Source organism: Taurulus bubalis, assembly GCF_910589615.1.
Source record: "Taurulus bubalis genome assembly, chromosome: 12".
Taxonomy (NCBI): Eukaryota; Metazoa; Chordata; class Actinopteri; order Perciformes; family Cottidae; genus Taurulus; species Taurulus bubalis.
In genome coordinates, this window is record NC_136600.1 from 22,821,085 (window position 1) to 22,838,275 (window position 17,191).

Here is a 17,191-nt window from a genome sequence, read left to right on the forward strand (position 1 = left end):
TCCTACTCTACTGGCTAATTATGCTCCAAAATGATGAAATATTACTACTTTAGAGGAAAATAATAGTAACTAAATAGTAACCTGTTTAGGACGTATAAATGATACATGTAAATGAATCTGCATAGTAATCTGAATAATTGATTAACATTTATGGAATTAAAGGCTTCACATATCTCACAACTAATATAGAAGAATCCCTGATTTCTGCTGACTCTAACCCAGCGGGTTTCATAAGCCAAACATGTCCTTCCCACACGTCTGTATTTGCAGTCTCAGCAAATCATTGAGCTAGAAGACAAACTGAGACAAACCCTGACCACACATTTGGGAGATGTCGGTGACATTCAGCAGCAAGTCAAGAGAAGTTGGCGAATATAGTGTGAATCTGATGGATTCTGACAATAGGTCAAAGGGCGGATGCCGATCTCATATTTCAGGTAAGGGTATCAAACTATATTCCTGCCAGTATACTATAGTAATTATAAAAAGGCTATGATGTGCATGATGAAATGTGGATCGAGACAAAGTGCTAATTAAACCATTCAGGTAGATTGTTCATGCCCTCATTGTGATAATGTTGTGATTTAGTGTGGTGGATTGGAGCTGCTGCAGTGTGTCTGGGGTTTCTTCTGCTGATTCTGATCTTAGGCGTGGTGGCACACAGTAAGTGCAATACTGACTCAACAGTGAGCATGAGTACACACAAAAAACTCCTTTCAACACTTTGAATCATTAAGTTTACACTCGGTGTAGCAGTGGTCACGTAATGATTTTCATGGTTTTTCACTGATTTGAAATGAACTTGCAGATTCCAAGGCTCTCGGTCATCAGGACTCAAAGGGTGCAGACCTGATCTCCAGCCTGAACACAGACAGAGACACTCTGAGGGATGAGCGAGATCAACTGAAGGTGAATTCCATCAACCTGACAAAAGAGATGGAGGTGCTGCAGACCCAATACAACGCTGTGTCTATGAGTCGAGATACACTACAAGAGGAGGTCAGCAGGAAAGGTAAGAAATGTATTGATGCAAGAAATGAAAACTTGAATGGAGTCATAGATTCACTTCTGTCGAAAGGAAATTGAATGTAGGAAATAGACTTACTGAACACAGAATTACTGAACACTTCCTGTAAAACTTTAAACAGACAACACAAAGGTATTTTATCCAAAATAGCAACTCTCAGAGTCAACGTTTTGTAAACAGACGTCTTTTTGTACCAAAAGTGAAATATGAATCTGTACAACTGTTAAATTATAACTACAACTATTTAGCACAGTTATGTCCGCATCATTTAACCATAGGCTCACTGGAGCTAAGAGTCTTTACAACACACTGATGCGTGATCTTTGTGTTTAATTGTACAAATATTAATTATTGAGAATTTATAATATGGTATAAGTGCCATTTCAGAATCAGAATCAGAAACCGTTTATTTGCCAGGAATGTTTACACAAACAAAGAATTTTTCTAGGCGGAAGTTGCAAACATTAGACGAGACAAACAACAATCAACAACAGTGCAATGGGTATTAAATTAAGTATAAAATAAAGTGCTCAGACAAACAGATAATGTTAATGCAAGTGTATGTTAAAGTGACGTGTGTTTAAGTTAAAAAGTGTATGTTAAGTGGCATGAGTGTCTAAATATGAAGTGTGCAGGGGAGTGACCGGTAAGAAGAAAGAAAAGAAAGAAGAAAGAAAAATAGTCCTGGGGGTGACAAAGTCAGTTGATGAGCCCGACTGCCGACGGGAAAAAACTGTTAGTGTGGCGTGAGGTCTTGGTCCTGATGGACCTCAGCCTCCTGCCAGAGGGAGGGGACTCAAACAGTTTATGTCCAGGGTGAGAGGGGTCAGCTACAATCTTTCTGGCTCGCTTCAGAGTCCTGGAAGCAAACAAGTCCTGGAGGGACGGCAGATTGCAGCCAATCACCCTCTCCGCAGAGCGGATGATGCGCTGCAGCCTGGCCTTGTCCTTGGCAGTGGCTGCAGCATGCCAGACGGTGATGGAGGAGCAGAGGATGGACTCAACGATGGCAGTGTAGAAATGCACCATCATTTTCTTTGGCAGGTTGAATTTCTTCAGCTGCCTCAGGAAGAACATCCTCTGCTGGGCCTTCTTATTGATGGAGCTGATGTTCAGCTCCCACTTGAGGTCCTGGGTTAGGAGGGAGCCCAGGAAGCGGAAGGACTCCACAGCGTCGACGGGGGAGTCACACAGGGTGAGAGGGGCGGGTGGGGCTGCATTCTTCCTGTAGTCCACAACCATCTCCACTGTCTTCAGGGCGTTGAGCTCCAGGTTGTTTTGGCTGCACCAGGTCACCAGGTGGTCAGTCTCCCACCTGTAGGCGGACTCATCCCCACCAGAGATGAGTCCAATGAGGGTGGTGTCATCCGCGAACTTCAGGAGCTTGACGGACTGGTGACTGGAGGTGCAGCTGTTGGTGTACGGGGAGAAGAGCAGCAGAGGGGAAAGAACGCAGCCTTGGGGGGAACCGGTGCTGATGGACCGAGAGCCTGAGACGTGTTTCCATGTCTCCAGGGAGGTGTTGAAGATCTCAGTGAACACAGGAGACAGCTGATCAGCACAGTGCTTCAGGGTGGAGGGTGAGACAGAGTCCGGGCTGTTTTCTAAACAGCCTGTTGACGTCCCTCTCCAGAATAGTGAGGGTCGTCACTGGGGAGGAGGGTGGTAAGGAGGCGTGAGCCCCCGATGGGCTTTGGGAAAGGGGGGATGATTGTCTGTGGCTGGCTGATGGGCCTGTGGGGGATGGCGTCAGGACTGCTCTATAGTCTATCGAAGCGACAGTAGAACTCGTTCAGCTCATCTGCTAGACGGAGGTCGTTCATGGCGTGGGGGATTTTCGGCTTGTAGTTGGTGATCTGCCTGAGCCCTCTCCAGACAGAAGCAGAGTCACTTTATGATTGCCCCTCCTGTGTGAAAGGCAGTCATGGATGCTACTGTAGCAGAGTGAAGGCTAGCATTAGCAGATTAAGTTTACACTCGGTGTAGCAGTGGTCACGTGATGATTTTCATGGTTTTTCACTGATTAAAAATGAACTTGCAGATTCCAAGGCTCATCAGGACCCAAAGTTTGCAGACCTGATCTCCAGCCTGAACACAGACAGAGACACTCTGAGAGACGAGCGAGATCAACTGAAGGTGAATTCCATCATCCTGACAAAAGAGATGGAGGTGCTACAGACCCAATACAACGCTGTGTCTGTAAGTCGAGATACGCTACAAGAGGAGGTCAACAGGTTCAATCTCAGCAGTAAAGGTAAGAAATGTATTGATGCAAGAAATGAAAACTTGTAAACTTCTACTGCTGTAGAAAGGAAATTGAACTTAGATCCAGGAAATAGACTTGGATGGATCACACAATGCATGCTAGTGTACTCCATTAAGCACAAGGGCCAGGATGATAACGTGAGTATTTCTAACTAATGCAGCATTATTTCAAGCAAGCCATTACATTTTCTATCGCTGAATCCAACTAGTCTAAATATTCATCTATTGTGTGTCTAATGTTAAACAGAATTACTGAACACTTCCTGTATAACTTTAAACAGACAACACAAAGGTATTGTATCCAAAATAGCAACTCTCAGAGTCAATTTTTTGTAATCAGATGTCTTTTTGCACCAAAAGTGAAATATGAATCTGTATAACTCTTTAATTATAACTACAACTATTTAGCAAAGTTATGTCAGAGTCATTTAACCATAGGCTCACTGGAGGTATGAGTCTTTACAACACACTGACGCTTGATTTTTGTGTTTAATTATACAAATATTATTATAGAGAATTTATATTATGGTATAAGTGCCATTTATGATTGCCCCTCCTGTGTGAAAGGCAGTCATGGATGCTACTGTAACAGAGTGAAGGCTAGCATTAGCAGATTAAGTTTACACTCGGTGTAGCAGTGGTCACGTGATGATTTTCATGGTTTTTCACTGATTCTAAATGAACTTGCAGATTCCAAGGCTCATCAGGACTCAAAGTTTGCAGACCTGATCTCCAGCCTGATCACGGACAGAGACACTCTGAGAGACGAGCGAGATCAACTGAAGGTGAATTCCATCAACCTGACAAAAGAAATGGAGGTGCTGCAGACCCAATACAACGCTGTGTCTGTGAGCCGAGATACGCTACAAGAGGAGGTCAACAGGTTCAATCTCAGCAGTAAAGGTAAGAAATGTATTGATGCATGAAATGAAAACTTGAATGGAATCATAGATTCACTTCTGTAGAAAGGAAATTGAACTTAGATGCAGAAAATAGACTTGGATTGTTCACACACAATGCATGCTAGTGTAAGGGCCAGGATGATAATGTGAGTATTTCAAACTAATGCAGCATTATTTCAGGCACCCCATTACATTTTCTGCTGGTCTTATGTATCGCTGAATCATTTAACCATAGGCTCACTGGAGCTATGAGTCTTTACAACACACTGACGCTTGATCTTTGTGTTTAATTATACAAATATTAAATATAGAGAATTTATATAATGTTATAAAGGCCATTTATGATTGCCCCCCCCTGTGTGAAAGGCAGTCGTGGATGCTACTGTAACAGAGTGAAGGCTAGCATTAGCAAATTAAGTTTGCATTCGAGCAATCCCAGCCAAACTCATTATTTGAGATACCATGTGTTTACCACTCTCTATGGTTAGTCCTCATAACCAAACTTTGCTAGTTACGGTAAAAGGGAAAACATACAGTTGTCAATTCTGCCCAAAAAATAAATGGTTGCTGAGTAGAAATGAGAGGCCTTGTGTTGTCTCCCATGGTCTGAAATCAAGGACCCATTGTTTAACAAATGAATAGGACTTTAAAATGGTAGGCTAAATTTTCCGCCCCCTGTACATTTAGTTACAGTCGCCTTAATGCAACCAATACAGATGTAAACTTTTGATCATTGGTGGGGAGAGTCAACTATTTATATGATTGCCTCTTTATCAAATGTGTCAAATCTCATACAGTATTACAGTTTATCTTTGGTCTGAAGGGCCTATATGTTCTGGGGTGTGAGGAGAGGCTGTCTTGACTCGTGTCACTTTCAGAAATTAGTCTTGAGAACCTGGACTAAAACTCACAAAACATGTTCCCTTAAAACGTGACAGTTTTATGATCATGATTACTAAAATACATTTGTGCTCTCTCTAGAGAAACCTTGCCAACAACGATGGCTTTCATTCGGAGGCAAGTGCTACTATTTCTCTGCTTCTGGACTGACAAAAAATTGGGGAGACAGCAGAAAAGACTGTAAAGAAAGAGGAGCGGACCTGGTGGTCATAACCACAAAAGAAGAACTGGATTTTGTCGTTGAATCTTATGCCGCAACCTGGATTGGTCTGTCTGACAAGGAGCGAGAGAGCAAGTGGAAGTGGGTGGATGGGACTGATCTGTTAAGTAAAGTATTCTGGGATGTTGGGGAGCCCAATAATAGTCATTCCAATGAGGATTGTGCCGAAGCCTCACGTTCAAAAAAGAAATTTAATGACGTGCGTTGTGATAAAAAATTGTCATGGGCATGTGAGAATTAAGGTCCCGTGGGCATTTGTTTGTTTTTCAGTTGATGCCATTTAGTCCAGACCATTTTTTCATCTGATTATTATTACTCATACTGGTCTGGAAATAAATATATATGTATATGTTCCTTTTAGTTGTGTCAAATGTTAAAATAAAAAGCACTCAAATATAAATAAAGGTGATTTATCCATTAAAAAAAGTATGGTACACTGAATTAGCTTTCTTTTATCTTTGCATTGCCTATTCTTATTTTGTTCCTGATTTGATGAATTACCATAAAAGTTGGGTTCCAAGCCACTTCTACCTCTGGTTGGTGTCCCTGCTGTAGCAAGCTAGCAGCAGCGCTAGCTAACGCTGCTGCTAGCTCCCCGCTGCTGCTGTTACTGCTGCTATTGCCCCTTTACCCGAGTCGGGTGTCGGGCCAGGTCTGGTCCCGCTACCTTTGGTGGTTGTCGGGGAGCTAGCGGAGCACTAGCAGGAGCGCTAGCTAGCTACAGCGGGGAGCTAACGGGGACACTGACCGAAGGTAGTAACGGCTTGTAACCCGACTTTTACGGCATTAGTAATTCAAAGCATAATGTCTCCTCTTAATGTTTCTTCCACTGATTCCAAAATGAACAATAAACTTGAAAATGTAATAATTGATAGGCTCATGTTATATTTATTGAAATCTTGCTTTCTGTCATTCCATAGATGAGTGTGTCTGGCCGCCAGAGACTTTCCATGTACAGAGAAGTGTGACAAATATGCGATCTGAAAACTACTTTGGTGCTCGAATAAGAAGATACAGAGGTCTTACACCAGTCGTATTGATTCTAACTGCCAGCCACTAAAGTCACCTACTTTAATTCAATACAGATGACAGTCGTTAAAGTGACGAGGACAAGCGCAGTTATTGACAACAATCAGGCCGCAGTATTTAAGGAGTGGTTTGACTTCAAGAATACCCAAAGCAACATCTTTAGGTCTGGGACGGAGGCGAGGATTGCAAAGATGACTCCATGGGAAAATGCCAGATTCAACGGCATTAACTAATAACTAATATTATTTTCAAATGAGTTGCAGTAGACAAAAATGTTGTACCCTATTTGGTAATCGGATTTAAACTTTAAATACATTAAATATGACAACACAACAACTATTACATGTGTTGTCATAACCTCTGGTAATACTCTTCAGGAGGAACTGCAAGACATTAGATGTGCCAAAAGCTGCTTAGTCTCAGAAAATATTTCCTTTTTTGCTGATGCTTACGTCTCCTTTTTTTTTCAGTTCCAAGAAATTACAATATTTAACTTCCCAAATCAATCCAACTTCAGAGTGTCATATTTTTGAGTGTTGAGCAGCTTTAGACCCCTAGGGCACACACTGGTGGTTTACAGTGTAACATCATGTTATATACAAAATTGCCACTTCATTAAAACAAGTAATATTTGTGTTTCCTTTCAATACACTGCAATATCATATATTCAAATTGCTCTGCCCTACTCTGTATAACCTGCAAGGTCACATGGCTTACCCATTACATCTTGTTATTCTAAACAGTAAGTACATTCCTGACTGTACTGTACCTGTGGCATCACATTGTGTACACTGATGCACATACCAAGCATACAACTACATCATTTACTCAAATTGAAAAAAATATAACATTTGCTCCCAATCTACATAGAGTAAAATCTACTCTCCTCATAGTTAATAATTCAGAGTATTTTTTACTCTATTCAGTGTTTATAGACTCTACATGATGCTATATTTAACTACATGATTCAATTCTATAGAGGATTCTATATAGAATTGGATTCAATTCTAGAATTTGATTCAATTCCATCTAAAATTATATACAGAATTGGATTTGACTCCCTTCAGCTCTCTTTCGTCCCATAAACCGTCAGCTCATCCCAGCGTAACAAGACTCAAAGTTTGCAGACCTGATCTCCAGCCTGATCACGGACAGAGACACTCTGAGAGACGAGCGAGATCAACTGAAGGTGAATTCCATCAACCTGACAAAAGAGATGGAGGTGCTGCAGACCCAATACAACGCTGTGTCTATGAGTCGAGATACGCAACAAGAGGAGGTCAACAGGTTCAATCTCAGCAGTAAAGGTAAGAAATTTACTGATGCAAGAAATTAAAACTTAAATGGAGTCAAAGATTCACTGCTGTAGAAAGGAAATTGAACTTAGATGCAGAAAATAGACTTGGATGGATCACACAATGCATGCTAGTGTAAGGGCCAGGATGATAATGTGAGTATTTCAAACTAATGCAGCATTATTTCAGGCACCCCATTACATTTTCTGCTGGTCTTATGTATCGCTGAATCATTTAACCATAGGCTCACTGGAGCTATGAGTCTTTACAACACACTGACGCTTGATCTTTGTGTTTAATTATACACATATTAAATATATAGAATTTATATTATGGTATAAGTGATATTTATGATTGCCCCCCCCCCCCTCCCCCTTTGTGTAAGGCAGTCGTGGATGCTACTGTAACAGAGTGAAGGCTAGCATTAGCAATAAGTTTACACTCGAGCAATCCCAGCCAAACTCATTATTTGAGATACCATGTGTTTACCACTCTCTATGGTTAGTCCTCATAACCAAACTTTGCTAGTTACGGTAAAAGGGAAAACATACAGTTTTCAATTCTGCCCAAAAAATAAATGGTTGCTGAGTAGAAATGAGAGGCCTTGTGTTGTCTCCCACGATCTGAAATCAAGGACCCATTGTTTAACAAATGAATAGGACTTTAAAATGGTAGGTTAAATTTTCCGCCCCCTGTACATTTAGTTACAGTCGCCTTAATGCAACCAATACAGATGTAAACTCTTGATCATTGGTGGGGAGAGTCAACTATTTATATGATTGCCTCTTTATCAAATGTGTCAAATCTCATACAGTATTACAGTTTATCTTTGGTCTGAAGGGCCTATATGTTCTGGGGTGTGAGGAGAGGCTGTCTTGACTCGTGTCACTTTCAGAAATTAGTCTTGAGAACCTGGACTAAAACTCACAAAACATGTTCCCTTAAAACGTGACAGTTTCATGATCATGATTACTAAAATACATTTGTGCTCTCTGTAGAGAAACCTTGCCAACAACGATGGCTTTCATTCGGAGGCAAGTGCTACTATTTCTCTGCTTCTGGACTGACAAAAAATTGGGGAGACAGCAGAAAAGACTGTAAAGAAAGAGGAGCGGACCTGGTGGTCATAACCACAGAAGAAGAGCTGGATTTTGTTGTTGAATCTTATGCCGCAACCTGGATTGGTCTGTCTGACCTGGGCCGAGAGAAGTACTGGATGTGGGTGGATGGGACTGATCTGTTAAATGACACATTCTGGGATGTTGGGGAGCCCAATAATAGTGGTGCACTTGAAGATTGTGCCGAAGCCACACGTTCAAAAAAGAGATTTAATGATGTGCATTGTGATCAAAAATTGCCATGGGCATGTGAGAATTAAGGTCCCGTGGGCATCTGTTTGTTTTTCAGTTGATGCCATTTAGTTCGCACCATTTTTTCATCTGATTATTATTACTCATACTGGTCTGGAAATAGATATACATGTATATGGGATATTATGGTGAATATATATATATTTAGACAGTCTGATTACATCTGTTCCTTTTAGTGGTGTCAAATATACTGTTACTTCACAAATAAAATAAAAATGACTAAAATATAAATAAATGTGATTCATCCATTAAAAGAATTATGCTGAATTAGCTTTATTTTATCTTTGCATTGCCTATTCATATTTTGTTCCTGATTTCATGAGTTATTAGTAATTCAAAGCAACAAAAGTGTAACACACACTATGTCTTCTTAATGTTTCTTCCACTGATTCTAAAATTAACAATAAACCTGAAAATGTAATCATTGATTGGCTCATGTTGTATTCATTTAAATCTGGCTTCCTGTCAGTCCATAGATGACTCTTTGGCCTCCAGGGACTTTCCATGTATAAAGAAGTGTGATAAATATGCAATCTGAATAATAATCAGATTAAGAGGTCTTAAACCATTCATATTGATTCTAACTGCCAGCCATAAAGCTAAGCCCAGTGCCCTTTAAGAGGTTATATCAACATTGGTTGACATAAACCAAGTCCTAGCTAAACATTAACTCTATGTGGCTTATAAGAAACTGCTCTCACCAACTGAATTAACACAATAGCAATTTGACGTCACCATTCGATGAAGAAGAACTGTGATCCCCAAAAATACCCTCCAGTACTTAACGTTTCAGTTCCATGTTTAGTACAAACATGGTAAATGTTGCTGAGGCCCTTTTGGAAATAAGTTATCCTCTATCCTCAGCTGCTCCTCTAACCTTTAAGGTAATATTTACTTTTCAAACTTATTTGCTCATGCACTGGGAAAGTTAACCAGTACGCACAGCATTGTTTCTGAGCCTCAGTGTGAAATCAATGTCATCAGTAGCCATGACTCCAACTCTTTGATTTCTCCTCTCATTAATGTGTCTGAGCTGTGTGTTCTCTGCTGGTAAATGCTCACACAGAAGGAGCCAATGCACCAACACACTAACACTGAGTAAATTGCTGCCTTCAGTTGGTGTAGGAATTACCAGAAATACAAGATGAGCGTGTACCTTTTTATAACGTGACGCAGTTATCAAGGGTGCGGGAGCATAAACACCAATTAGAGGAGTAAAAGAGTGATTTGGCAATGGTTGCATCATTGCAAACACATCCTGAAGTCTTTTATAACATAATTGATACTACCTTACTAATGTCTGATGCAGACAGATTATTTATTCTTTGATAAACATTTATATAGATTCATGGCTTGTCTGGACGGACATGAAATCACATTGGATTATAATTCATTGTGGGAAATGGTGTATAGTTTTTTCAAGCCTCCCTGTCTAAAAGCAACTTCTACCACATACATAAATGTAAATCTTAGTTTCAGGATTATTTATCATAAGCAGTGGTGGAAAAAGTAAAAGTAAAAGTACCCATTCCCCACTGCGAAAAAAAAACTCCACTACAAGTAAAAGTCCTGCATTCACCAAAATACCCAAACCAAAGCATAAGTATCAAACGTAAAAGTAGTCATTCCTCACTAAAATGATCCCTAACAGTGTTTTAGTATTATGTGTGTATCAGTTTGCAGGAAAATAAAATATAACCAAAATAGAGATACAGGGTTTTCGCTGGATAGGAAAAGACAAACAACAAATAACAAATTGTAAACTGAAAAAAATGTGTAACTATAAATCTATCAAACACATGTAGTGGAGTAAAACGTCAAATATTTGCCTCTGAGATGTAGTAGAAGTGTAAAATTTTAGAAAAAATGGAAGTACTCAATTAAAATACATGTGCCTACTTAAGTAGTCCTATACTGTACTTAATACAAGTACGTTCCAGTGCACTAATACATGATCACTGCAAATGTTTAAAGACTAAATGATAGGCTATGTTGTTTGCCCATTGATTATGATCATCTGTTTTAAAGTATGGGTATTATTAAATCGACTCCATCTATTATAATCATCACAAGCCACCTCAGTTCTGGTATCCACGTTGTCATTATTTCCCAAGGACATGTGGAACTAATAAAAAAGGATTAACTGGATTTAGGAGCTTCCGTGAGGTCCCTGAATGCAGCGTTGGTTTCCAGGGAGTGCCACCTGCACCTGTCCGACCTGTTTAGGGGACACATGACTCCGGAGGAATTTTCCCCGCTGCTGCCTTCCTTTGTCCAGCGGAGTCTTTTCGGTGGGAGACGGAGGGTGAGAGCCAGAGGAGAGGGGGAGTTAGAGAGAAGAGAGAGGGAGATATAGAGATGTCGGAACCAGCCACTAACCCCGCTGTCACCTCGTTCCCAGCGCCAACTATTTCTCTCCCTTTTGGACTGGACGTGTTGAGAACTTACTCTGGAGCGCTAATCTGTGTAGAAATAGTAAGTGGATATATTAGTTTTTTTTAAATAGAGAGCTCATTCATGTTCAACTGCGTGTTAGGTCCTTATCAGTGACCTCAGTGCTGGTGTCGAAATAGGCTGCTCTGCAGGACCTTTTAGTCACTATCAATAATTCATGACCTTATATGTTGTCAGACTGTAACTTGTTGGCATGAACGCAGCAGACACTCTGTGACGTGCAGAAGGCTCAGTGTGACGTCGCCAACACACCTGAATTGTTTTTTTAACTTATGCTTGACAGCCAAAGCGAAGGGCAAATGTCGCCTCGAGCCATGTCGCCGAAACTGTTTCACAGACCAGTGCAGGCCTGTAAAGAGCTTCATTTCTAATGCACATCACATTACTCAAAGGTGTCTTTACATGCTATCTAAAGTCAGGCTGATTTGACTACGTATCTATATATAGGCCTGTTTGCAGCTCAGTGGCTGCAAATATGCAATTTAATATCAGCTTGTACACATTTAAAGTATATTTTCCATCTTTTTCCTATCATTAACCACAGTAGGTATGGCTGTAAATAGTTGGGAAGTTCCATAACATCATCTCCTTTCCTGTTTTAATCTTCATGTTTGTCCAGAATACAGCATGTCCAACATAACATGTGTTACTCTGCCTTGGATTCTGTCACCAATCATAGTGCTTTGAGCAGGGGACAGTAGCAGGGACAGGAGTGTATCGCAGTTATTAGAAGCAACATTTTCAGATGTTTCACAGCAAGCTGGTGCACCGCAGCTATTTATTTCCATATCATTTATGTAATCAGATTTTAGATTTGGCATTCGTAGGTTCACCTCACCAGTATGGGACAGTTATAATACCGGATGTCTTCCTTGTGCGTCATACATAGTTTACGCCATGCCTGTAACTATGTAACTGCGTCCACGTAATGACCAATATGAGTGTTTTGATTCCATCCCCAGTTATTTGGTGGTCTAGTATGGATCCTGGTGGCGTCCTCCAACGTGCCTGTGCCTCTGCTGCAGGGCTGGGTGATGTTTGTGTCCCTCATCACCTTCTTCCTCTCCTCCACCTACCTCTTGCTCTTCATCACTGGCCTGGCTGACCGCATCAACACTGACTTGAATGTCTTGGTGAGATGATGAGCTGATCAGTCAGATTACTCGTCTGTCCATCTGTCTGTCCCTCTATTCATTCATTCACCCGTCCATCTATCCATCTCACTCGGTATATGCACAGCCATGAAACATTAACCAGACTGAAATTTAGCACTGAAATGTAAAGGGACTCTGCAGAGCTTTCTTTTAAACAAACTAAAGTTATGTTAACGTCCAGTGTTACCCACCAAATGCATTGTGTGCGTTAATTAGTTTTCCACCGATTATATTTTGGACTGGTTCCGCTAATGGTTCATTTAACATGATGATGCATCTGTTCTGCGTACATGTTAACCATGACAGGGCCAGGTGTGTGTGTGTGTGTGTGTGTGTGTGTGTGTGTGTGTGTGTGTGTCCAGCCACTACATTTCAATCGGTGGCTGATCAATCAGCGCGTCCATAATAATAACCAGAGGCGGCAATAAACTTCAGCAAAGCTAACAGAACATTCCAGGAAAGACATTTACAACTCAACACAGTAAAATGTCTGCACCTTGAAATGGATAAAGCTTTTTTCAGTCAATGCAGCGTCGGAGTTTTGTATTTCATTTTGTTTTGCTACAACAATTAGTTAATCTATTATTAATTGAGCAAATTGTCTTCAGATCAATCAATAACATCACCTGCATGTAGATGCGAAGTATAACATATCAAATAAAGTAAAGTAAATAACAAGAAATCACTATTAGTCAAGGCAAGTATATTTGTATTGCATATTTCAACAATAAGGCGATTTAAAATCATCAAAACATAATGCAGAAGAAAACAAGAACAGAAAAAACAATTAAGAACATTGATTAAAACATTCAAAACAGTCAAAAAGCAAAAAATAGAATAAAAGTGGCAGTGCAGTTTAGGAAATAAAATGCACAAGTGAGATGCAGAAGCTGATTAATATCCTTGAATCTGGTTCAATTGAAGGCAACAGCAAACAGAAAAGTCTTCCATCTGTATTTAAAAGAGCTGAGGGTCTCAGCAGAGCTGCAGCTTAGAAGACAGTCTCATTGTGGAGCATTTTCTTTGAATGCAATCCTAACTACTATGATTATATCTGAGAGAACGAAGTGAGAACCTGTGCCAAGTTGTCGTGTCGCGTCATCGTAGCGTGCTCTGTGTGAAGTCGGGGCTCTCGGACACAGACGGCCCTGCTGCCAGGAGCAGCCAGGCGTGTGGGGCTGCTTGTTTGTTTTCAGCTGAACAATGAGTGACATGGATGATGAGCTCACACTCAAACGCAACAAAAGCCCGCCTGTAGTCCCGCCAGGCTGGCGCAGTCGACGGGCACAAACTGTCATTAACCTGCTTGACTCTCTGACACTCCCTCTGTGTCTTTACTCCATCCTCATTCTTTCTTAAGAGGATGGTTTCACTGTTGAATTCTCTTTTTTCCGCCGTGTTTGTCGCGTCTACCACGCTGCGCTTTGTAATGAACGTAAACGCTCAATGTTTTGACAGATTAGTCTGGTTTGTTATGTGAATGCCAAAGTCCAGGTAGCTTCAAAGGTCAGAGCATTGTCTGATAATTGTCCAATGGGATAAACACACACATGTTGCTCATTCTTTGTTCATCATTCATCTACTGCACCTACTTGAACTTTTTTTGGGGGGTATTTATTTCTAATGCATTCTCTCTTATTTCCCCTCAGGATGTGGTTTACCATTTTCTAGCTTTGCTTTTCTACTTTGCTGCCTTTGTGTTGGAGGCAGCGACTACAGCAGCTAATGGAGGAGCCATCAAGTCACTGCCCAACAGCACTGACAGCGTCCTGTGTATAACTTACCCCCGGGGCAATATATTCACAGTCCTGGATCACAAGCAATACAGTATTAATGTCGCAGCCACGGTGAGTGCTACATAGCCTTTCAAATGAAGTCTGTAGCACAGTGCGTGCATCATTTGTGCATTTTTATTAATATTATCACAATGCACTCACAGTACTATCTGAAGGAATATAGACCAATGTCAAACTCTTTTGTTGACTTGTAAATGAGGTAGGGTAGTTTCTGAAATCAGAATCAGAAACCGTTTATTTGCCAGGAGTGTTTACAAAAACGAGGATTTTTTTTTACATTAGACACGAGACGTTAGACGAGACAAACAATAATCAACGACAACAGCGGTGCAATGATATTAAATCAAGTATGAGATAAAGTGCTCAGACAAACAGATAATGTGCATGTAAGTGTATGTTAAGGTGACATGTGTGTTTAAGTTAAAGTGTATGTTAAGTGGCATGAGGGTTTAAATGTGAAGTGTGCAGGGGAGTGACCGGTGAGAAGAAAGAAAAGAAGAGGAAAGAAAAGAATGGAAAAATAGTCCGAAAAATAGTCCTGGGGAAATATTAATAATAAATATTAATAATAATAATAATAGTTATCATGTTATTACTGAAGGTAAAGTCAATATAATCTTTAGGGTAAAAATAAAATAAAATAATCTAACCGGCTGTTAGAGAAACATGCAGTTGACTCATTTGCATGAACATAGTATCCTCCCTGCTCACTCAACATCTTAAGTTTTGCAAGCACCGTTTGAATGTGAAAGTGAATGTCAATGAACAGACTAGTGTGTGTGTGTTATCAACTAGAACTGTCCGGCCATAAAACCGAACATTTAGTAGGATATGTAAAGGTTAAAGTAGACGTCTTAAGATAAGCCTGTTGAAACTAGCAATAGATTCATTGCAGTTAGCACATGTAAGTAAAATTGGCTGAGTTTGTCTGACCGATTTTTGTTGTTTCTTTTGCTTTGTCTCTTTTTGTTCGTCCCAGATATTTGCTTTTCTGGTGACGCTATGCTACGGCTGCAGCATGGCGATGGGCTTCAAGCGATGGAGGATGTCACCTTGAAACCCGGCACAAACTAGTTTTATAACTGCTTCATAACTTCAGCATGTATTACAACATCAGCCACACCATCTGGAGCTCCATTGAAAGTCCTGCTATTCAGTTCAGTTTAGTGCAAACATTGTTTTTTCCTGATGGAAAACAAATACCATCAGATTTCTGAACAATATTAATCCTGCAGGAGTTCTACTTCTGTGCTATTGAAAGGTTTGTGTTCAGGTAGTCACAGTCTGGGCTGTTAAAGGTATTTTGAGGACAGTTAAAGAGGAGCAAGTCAAGATCCTAGCATAACCTTGTGTACAAGGTTATACAGAATGATTTTTGCAAGGTATGTGTGATACTATATATGTTTTTGTGATATGTCCACTTTGTTAATCATACAAATATTGCCCCATTTCCTGAACAGCATCCCCATTGGAGGGAGTACTTCCCATTTCCAAGAACACACAAGCATGCCGTATGCTGCTTGTATGTTATGCACTACAAAATGTTTAAGTGATGGTGCAATTTAAAACCAGAGTATTGCCAAATTTCCTGAGTCACATCCTCATTGGAAGGAGTATTTCTCCTTTCTTAATAGAAGAAAAACGTGCCTGTATATGATGCAAATGGGTTACTACGCATAGCAGAGCATTAATGTGATGGTGCACTTTTTCTGAAAGAGCCTAAAAGGCAACATGAGTGTGTCCGCTGTCCTCTGGTTACCTTGGTGCTAAGGAGCCGTAAACTCACTCTAGATGTAACACGACTGACTGTTATTACATTTTTATGTGGCCACTATTTAAAATGTGAGCTGATCTGATATTTAAATTTCAAAGTTGTAATTTCTTTTGTTTGCTTTTTGTCAAATTGTATTATCCGGCATAACATGTTTTTCACAACATTGGAATTATTGTACATTCCCAGTAGTACAATAGTCACATACTAATATGTGCTATGTAATATGAGTCCTATGTGGCTAACTCCACTGTGACTTACTTTAGTTCAATAAATCATTCTATTGAGTTCTACTTGAAACTAATCATTTAATCTTTTAATCAATAAAAAAAAGCCAACTACTGTATTTCAAACAGTAATCATTATCTAGTAATGGATCATATAAGTATGTATAGTAGTGTGTGTGTAGGGATTAATCCTTATTGTAAATGTGTTGATGCATCATAAAATTCCAAAATCAATAACTATCTTGCTCTATGATTAGTTGCATATACTGATTATGTGTGTTTGCATCAGGCTATTAAATGTTATTGATTAAAAAATCATTTTCAATTAATATTCGTTGTCTGTTTTTTGACATCTGTTGCCTGTTTGTTTTTGCTATTTGTAATGTCTTTATTTTAGAACAACATAAATAAAGGTTTGGAAAAAGAAAAGACTCTTTGCATCATTACGCGGTGCATTGTTTTCTGCCACAGTGTATTATTTTATGTTACCACTAGGAGTCGCCAAAGTCCGAATATGTCAATTCCTGCACATATGGGCTTCATGAGAGCAAACGCAGTGAGTGTCTAGGGATCTACTGGCTCACAACAACACTGTCCAAGGCAGTATCGTTGCCCACAATTACTCACGTTGCACAATTCAAAGACTTGGCCAAGTCAACAATGCCCCTTTGTTTATCCGTGAGAGTAAAATAGTGGCCCTTAAACTATAAATAAGAAGTCTGAAATCGCAACTTCTTTCAATTTCGTCCATTGCAGATGTTTTGAACCTATTTCAACTGTT

General features: G+C 40.0%; 1 protein-coding gene and 1 long non-coding RNA gene across 2 annotated transcripts; both read left to right on the forward strand.

The window, feature by feature from the left end:
- The first annotated feature begins 327 nt into the window (after window positions 1-327).
- LOC306744532 lies at window positions 328-891 on the forward strand. The gene is made up of 3 exons (XR_013771102.1): window positions 328-437; window positions 589-663; window positions 809-891. It is a non-coding gene; the product is annotated as an uncharacterized lncRNA (long non-coding RNA).
- A 10,475-nt stretch (window positions 892-11,366) lies between these two features.
- On the forward strand, window positions 11,367-16,816 carry mal2 (mal, T cell differentiation protein 2; the record flags this gene model as incomplete). The annotated part of the gene is made up of 4 exons (XM_079227576.1): window positions 11,367-11,483; window positions 12,425-12,595; window positions 14,266-14,463; window positions 15,392-16,816. The coding sequence occupies 4 exons, from the start codon at window positions 11,367-11,369 to the stop codon at window positions 15,467-15,469; spliced, it is 564 nt and encodes a 187-aa protein (XP_079083702.1). The 3' UTR covers window positions 15,470-16,816.
- Window positions 16,817-17,191: the final 375 nt, after the last annotated feature.